The 7540-nt window shown below is 45.7% G+C and overlaps 1 protein-coding gene across 1 annotated transcript in view; it reads left to right on the top strand.

Moving 5' to 3' along the window:
* The window catches only part of LOC108786004 (protein SSUH2 homolog), an 18117-nt gene extending 15542 nt beyond the window's left edge, over nucleotides 1-2575 (top strand). The window contains exons 11-14 of the mRNA XM_018555213.1: nucleotides 278-370; nucleotides 603-669; nucleotides 913-1020; nucleotides 2409-2575. Of these exons, the coding sequence (XP_018410715.1) occupies nucleotides 278-370; nucleotides 603-669; nucleotides 913-1020; nucleotides 2409-2549 (409 nt within the window). The 3' untranslated portion in view covers nucleotides 2550-2575. The remainder of the gene's footprint in view (nucleotides 1-277; nucleotides 371-602; nucleotides 670-912; nucleotides 1021-2408) is intronic.
* Nucleotides 2576-7540: the final 4965 nt, after the last annotated feature.

Genomic DNA, 7540 nt, shown 5'->3' with positions numbered 1-7540 from the left:
TTTTTTTTTTTTTGTGGTCCCCATTAAGGAGAGTCACCCTCTGTGTCCTGGTGACCATTATCACTGAAAGTGAAAAAAAATCCCCAAATTTTGGTTTGTTACCAGAACAGGAATAGATTGGGAAAAATTGAGGCTTTCCCTCAATTTAGGGGGGGGGTTCCCTCTCTCTGCCCTCTCACTTCCTGTTGTGACTATCAGACAGGAAATGAAGGGAAATTCCCCCAATGGAACACAGTCAAACCCTTAAAATGGCCCAATTTCTTTTTTCTCTGTACAGATGCAAAACCTGCAACCAGACAAACGTACAGACCTGCCCTGGCTGTGCTGGGAAGGGGCAAGTTGTCTCCTATATTGAGATGACTGTTGCATGGTGAGTATACAATATTGTTGTCACCGATACTGTATAGCAGTAAGTAAAGCTACAGGAGGTTTGCTGAATCCCGACTATTCAAATCTCTAAGCTTCTGTTCCTTGGGGGCCGGAAGGGGGTGTGGTTTGACATATGGGGGCATAGTATAGAGATTTGTAAGTGGGGCTTTTCGGACTTTGTCCAGTGTTTGTGACGATGGGCCCGGCCAACAGTGTGACATTTTATTTTGTAGGAAGAACAACCTGTATGAGTTCATACCTGCCCAAAACTCTGAATTCCCCACCGACCTGTTTAAGAAAGTAACCGGTGTGGAATTATTTCAAGAGAAGGGCCCTTGGGGAGCAGAGACAATGTGGCTCTAACATTAATAAATAATACGTTGGCAATTTTTCAATTTTTAGGAATAAAAATTAAATTAAAAGATGAGAAAAAATAAATGAAAATGTATAAGTTTTCTTCGATTTGTACTCTGCAGGGCAATGTGAAAGAGTTGCATTCTGGGAACTATTTTTGCATTGTGATTTTTTTGTTTGTTCGCATAGGTGCCGCCTCTGGTGAATTTCCCGGACGCTTCCATCAATCAGGCTTCTCAGACGGCCGTCCAGCAGCATTACTCCCAGTTCATCTCCAGCTGCCGGATACTGAAGCAGGTATGGACGGCGATACATTGTATCTTGTTGTTTTCTTGACTCTGAGACTTGCTCAGATCTCCAAAGACTCCATTCACATGTACATAGCACTTCATCTTGCCTGAGGTGGCAACTCTTTGGGTCACATGGGGGGGGGACAGCAGTGTGCCTGCCTCTCCCTTTGGAGCCCCATTTGTTTTTTTACCAAGGGGGGGTTAGTGCTACCTCAGGGTCTGGCTCTGGCTAGCGTCCCGCCCAGCTCAATGATATCATTGGATGACAGCCAGAGCGTCGTGATCAGCTCCTGGCAACCTGGCTTTTTTTTTTAAAGCCAGTGGAACGTGCATTGTAAACAAACCCCTGTGAACAAAAAAGTGAACCGTGAAATCACAGCACACAAAAACGTGCACAAGGGTGCCAGTGCACCACGCTGACAGGCCTTAGGGGCCGGAGTGCAAAAATATTGCCCCGGACTAGCCATAAGGCCTGTCACGGAGGCAATGTGCAGAAAATAGCAATATGGTGTCGTGTCCAAGTGCACAGTGAATCACTTGTGGGGTCCCACACCCTAGTGATTTTCTGATGCACCTCTGGGACGCCACCCCCAGGGGGCACAACACCACGGGCTTCTGCCGCCCCCCAAACCTCCAGCCAGACCAAGCTTTGCGTCTGTTCAGTTAGAAAGCCATGTACCGAGCTGTTCCCCTCTCACAGGAAGCAGCCCCACACGCTCTTTCACTCCAGCGAGTACTAAGTAGCCATCCCCCCGCAAGGACGGTTCTTTTCCGCACCGAAAACTGATAAGAACAGATACTACACTTGATCTTAGCCAAAAGGCCGAGAAGCGGCCAGTGATGTTGGTGAGCTGGGCGAGGACGTCAGCCAGAACGTCACAGGTTGCTAAGAGCTCTTTGCAACCTAGGACACTGAGGCTAACCCCCACCCGACATGACCCAGTGAGATGCCTCATTATAGGGATGTGCTGAATATTAATATACTCTCATATCAGGTTCAATGTATTTCATTCATAAAATTAGAGGGGATCAGGAAAATACCAGATTATGGCCACTAGATGGAGCTGAAGATCATAGGAAAGACATGCTCATCTCCTATGATCCTTGCCACCATCTACTGGCCATAATGTGGTATATTCCTGATTTCCCCCTAATTGTATGAATGATTTACATTTGACCTGGAGCGAAAAACCCACCAATAACACTTATTTGCAAATGAGTGAATGTACACAGCAGTTTCTCAACATGGATTTTTATATAAATACCCCTCTTAAGTGTTTGCTAGCCAACAAAACAAAATGTATCCTAAGCATCCTGCCTGGTAACATTGTAGCGATCACACTGCACTGACCATGATGAACTTTGATCCTAAAATCTCTTTTTTTGTGTCTCCAGCGACAGACCATAGAGTGGCTGCCCCTCACCAAGGTGGAGTACAACTGGAAGGGGAAGAGCTGCAAGTACTTTGTCTACGGACGGGAGAATAAAGTGGAGACCAAAGATTATCCGTCCACCTGCTGCTGTGTAATCCTCTGAGCACCGCACACAGCCATCTGGGTTGACCAGTGCCTTTTAAAGCGCAAGACCGGCCAAACTTGATATTTCAGTTGTGTGTGTGTGGACACAGACAGATCTCTTCAGGACTTTCTCATGGGATTATTATAGAATGGCTGGAAGAAGCCATAATGTTTTTTTGTTTAACTTTTTAAAACTAAATAGCTTTTTAGTTCTATAAAGATTTTATATTTCAGTTCTGACAGAACAACGCGTACAAATCCATTCTTCATGAAGCTGAAAGTGGAGATTTTGGAGGGTGAACGTTTTGTCACGATCTCACTTTGTCTTCGCTGCTACAAATGTAAAAAATACAACCTGCAAAAAACAAATTCATGTAACAAACTGTGATGTTTTATATTTTTTTGGGGGAAAACTTTTCATTGTGTTCACCATTTCTTTTTATTGGGAAATAATACAACAAACATTTTTATTATAAAAAAACAATTGTGTGTTTCTTTTATTTTTATTTGAATCTAACAAAATGCATTGAACCTCATTTTTATCTTTTAAATCTGACCTCCCTTCAGTCTTATATCTGACCTCCGTCCTTCCCTTCAGTCTTCTATCTGACCTCCGTCCTTCCCTTCAGTCTTCTATCTGACCTCCGTCCTTCCCTTCAGTCTTATATGTGACCTCCGTCCTTCCCTTCAGTCTTCTATCTGACCTCCGTCCTTCCCTTCAGTCTTATATCTGACCTCCGGCCTTCTCTTCAGTCTTGTATCTGACCTCCGGCCTTCCCTTCAGTCTTGTATCTGACCTCCGGCCTTCCCTTCAGTCTTGTATCTGACCTCCGGCCTTCACTTCAGTCTTGTATCTGACCTCCGGCCTTCCCTTCAGTCTTGCACAGTTGTACTGGCTCCTCTCCTAGACTGAAATTGCTTCCTCTGATTTCCCTGGACACTGGGAGCACCTCACACTTCTGCCTTGCAGCTCTCGGGTCGCTGGTTGAAATCCCGGTCAGGGCAATCTGCTAGTTGCGTGGATTTCCTCTAGTTACCTCCCACACTCCAAAGACGTGCTGGAACGTCTAAATTGGCACTTTGTATGTGTGTGCAATGGGGACCTTAGATTGTAGGCTCTCTGAGGACAGTGACTGATGTGCCATCTGGGTGACAATAGCGTGTCTAGGCAAAGTGACCTTCAAAAAACTGCCCCCGATGACCTAATGGCAATTTGCAATAAAAAAAATAAATTGAATTGCAAATTCAGGTTGAAAAAAAAAAATTCTACCACTGTTAACGCCTCTGATGGTTGCATTAGTTTTCCTTTTCCATCTACCTTCACCAGTAACACACTTCTGTCTTAGGGTGACACTGCTCACTCAGTATACTGTCTATATTGCTATGGAGGAACAACGTGTCACCCTAGGACAGGACTGCAGAACACCTTACCCATTCCTTATCCCTATATCTTTATCGCCATCTAGTGGCCACAATGTGACATTACATAGTATTTGAGGTTGAATAAAGACACAGGTCCATCAAGTTCAACCAGTGTGTGTGTGCGCGTGTGCGTTATGGTCTCTCTCAGATTACAATCAGAACATCTGACTGAATCTAATGACACTTATAAAGGAAAAACAAAAGAACGTTCCTTTGTAGATATATTTGCTCAGGATGAACATTCGCAGATAGTCTCGGGGGCGAATGACCCCGCAAATTCCTCATAAATCAACCCCATAGGCCTCATTCACACTGGAATCGGCCGGCATGTGCAGCTCTGTGCTGTGTGCACGGTCGTATCAGGCAGTTCCCGGGAAGGACAGGTGCTGCGTGTGATTACAAGCACCGTTCTGTGCGCTGACCGGAAGGAGTTAATTCAGACCATAAATAGAAAAAAAATATAGCTTTATTTTATGCATAGAAAAAAATGCACCAACTCCAGAAGAAAATCAACAACGTTGTCTTACATGTACAACCACATTCATACCTAGTGGGTTAACCCTGTCTTCACCAAAACTGATAGATGGGGTTGAAGACTGCCTCTCTTCGTATTATAAACCCAGTTCATCAGGAGATAGCCATATCTCGGTTTTCTGTCAGATAGCAATATCTCGGCTTGCAGTTATTTATCCGTCATGGATTGTCGATGTGAATTTAAAGGGGACCTAGTGGGTCATTTCTCATTCCTTTTATAGATGTTTAGCCGAGATATAGTACATGGATAGAGTGTAGGCAGTAGTATCATACAACATTTTATCCAGATTGGTCTTTCTGTCATTGATTTGTTCCGTCTACCGAGGATGTCAAATCTGCTCACATGTAAGAATCACTAACACGATTTCACGTATATGGATCCAAAAGATCTATTCAACATTTCTCGGATAGAGATTGTAATTGCAACTATGTATAACTCACGATCTTCCCGGATTGGTTATCAAGGAGCCGGCTCATGGACGTTGCACGTAATCCCAGGTATCCAGTTTAGGTTTCTTTTCCCGGAAAGATTTCCTTTCAAGTATGACGATCTAGTTCGAGGGCTGCACAGTGGGTACTAACCGGTTTTCCCCTTGGTTGGAACATCAAATGGTGGAAGAGTTGTCAGTTCATGGTGTGTAATCAGTTTAAGAGGACATGCTGAGATAATGTCTGCATGATCCTCGGTGGATCCGGGTCGTCCACGCACACACAGAGACGTTGAAGCGTTTTGCCCCTCCTCCTGGGGCTTCGTCCTGATGCCTCATCAAGATTTATACTTCTATGTGCAGTTATGAATAGATAGACGACACCTGTAAATGTCATATGCTGCAGTATATGGGCAACAAGGCGCCCAATGTGGGGGTTCAACCTATAATTTTTTTTCATCTTAAAGGAGAACTATGGGGTTAAGGCTTTTCCCCATAGTTCTCCTAAGGGTAACGGGAGGACACAAACTAGCGTCCTCCTGTCACCCTAGGCTCAGTATATCACGAGCTGCTGCTCGCGGTATACTGAGACGCCGCAGCTGAAACAGATCCCAACAATTCTGTTTGGATCCGCCCAGCTGCGTGAGTGACAGCTGGCTCTGCCTATCTAGAGGCAGAGCCAGCTGTACCCGCCCCCCCTCCATCTGTTCCGCCAGCGCTGGAGGATCGAAGTGGGGAGGGAGGGGGGGAATCCCTGCAGGGAGCCGTGAGTGACAGTCACCACTCTCTGCAGGGACAGGATCGAGAAGTGAGCGAGCGACGGTATGTGTTCGCTCACTTCCCGATCTCTAGAGCCGACCTGTAACAGTCTCATTGTCACAGGTCGGCTAGAACTATGAGGATGAGTGAAAATCACCTCATAGTTCTCCTTTAATTGTTCATGGTCCACGGGGGCGTGGCATGGGTGTGTCCTTTGCTACATTGTATAAAGATGAATAAATGTCACCAGCACACCAACAGTATTGCAGTCCAAAGAGTTTGTTTATTGGAACGTCATGTCACCAAAACTAGCGCTTTCGGGGCCACGAAATCGTGTAATTGCTGAGTCTGATGAAGGGGACCCTGCGTGGCCCCCGAAAGCGCTAGTTTTGGTGACATGACGTTCCAATAAACAAACTCTTTGGTCCGGTAAGGAGTGTGACAAGGTATTTCTTTGTTTGTCTCTTTGCTACATTGTGCTCAAAGGTGTTCTCCATAGTTCTCACTTCAGAAAGGTGGAAGGTATAGGACGAGGTCACTTACAGGTTCCCTAACCACTCTTACCCTGGCAGGGAAGAGGGCCTGATCTTCCTCTTCTGCAGGTTCACTTTCACTTATAGGTTCCCTGCCCACCCGCACTCTGTGAATGAACAGTTAAAAGAGAAGCAACTCACTGATGAGTTCATCCCTCTGTCATTCTGCTCTGTCCTCCTATCAGCATGGTCCTTGCACTGCATCACGCCTGACAGACTCCTTTTTGCTGCTTCTCCCTCTCTCAGGCTAAGCTCTGCTGCACAGGGGGATACCAAGTCAAATTCTGGTACTTCTATTGCTCGGATTAAAAAACAAATAAATATAAAATATACATTTAGTGATGTATTTAGGATTACAGAGTTGCATTCGTTTCTGCCTTTTATGTCTGCATGGAGTTTTGTGTTTTTGTGTTACGCTGTCTATATCCCCCATCGAGATTTCTCGTCTCTTCCTGCTCTGAGACCCGTCACTTGGTCAGAGGAATCTTCTTCATGGGGATACAAACAGCAACATACAATTATACAGATACATTTCCTGATCAGCTGGAATACCCTGATAGCAGCAAGTTGCCCCTGGAAAATGTTTCCCCCGGCTCTCCGGCTTCTTGTCTGCTGGCTTTCAGTGCTGCAATAATAAAGAAGCGGATTACATTGTTGCACAAGAGAAGTGAAAGAAAAACTGAAGTACAGCGGAGTCATGTGACGGGGAACTGGCTGATTTCCTGCAATGATTCACATATCACAGGACTGCCCCAGGCACTGGCGTAGGACAAAACTCACTTCTTCCTTTACACTGCAGCAACAATGGAGGAGCATAAAGGGATCAGGTAGGTGGATTGGGGGAGTTTGGTGGTTACATATCGGGCATGCATGGCTCTACAGATGCATTTAGACAACAGGTCCCAGAACCAGTGGAATAACAATAGCCACAGCAGACCACACAGCCGCTGTGGGGCCTGGGGGTAGGAGAGGGGCCCCATTAGGAATGCTGGTAAGGAATGTGATGTTTCTATTATAGAAACGCTGACCTTGGGATCATCTTCACAGATCCCCCTCTGGGTGGTAGGAGCATTTGCTGATCTGAGCAGTGTAGATTTATTGCCCTCTGAACTTCTACAACAAACTGAAATGACCCCCTGTGCCTAATGCAGTCACAAATCCCAGAGGTTCTGAAACCTTAAGGGATGGCTGAAAGTTGTAGTGCTACAAGAAGTTGGTATTAGGCCACATTCATGTGAGCCAGAGGTAGACCAACAGCATACCCCCCCTGTAAATCATCAAGACCCCCCTTCACTCGTCCACCACCAACACCCCCCACAAACCACCAGGACCCC

Source organism: Nanorana parkeri, unplaced genomic scaffold, assembly GCF_000935625.1.
Source record: "Nanorana parkeri isolate BGI_ZX_2015 unplaced genomic scaffold, ASM93562v1 scaffold188, whole genome shotgun sequence".
NCBI classification, from domain to species: domain Eukaryota; kingdom Metazoa; phylum Chordata; class Amphibia; order Anura; family Dicroglossidae; genus Nanorana; species Nanorana parkeri.
Note: the sequence above shows the minus strand (reverse complement) of the source record. Positions and strands in the feature narration are given on the sequence as shown.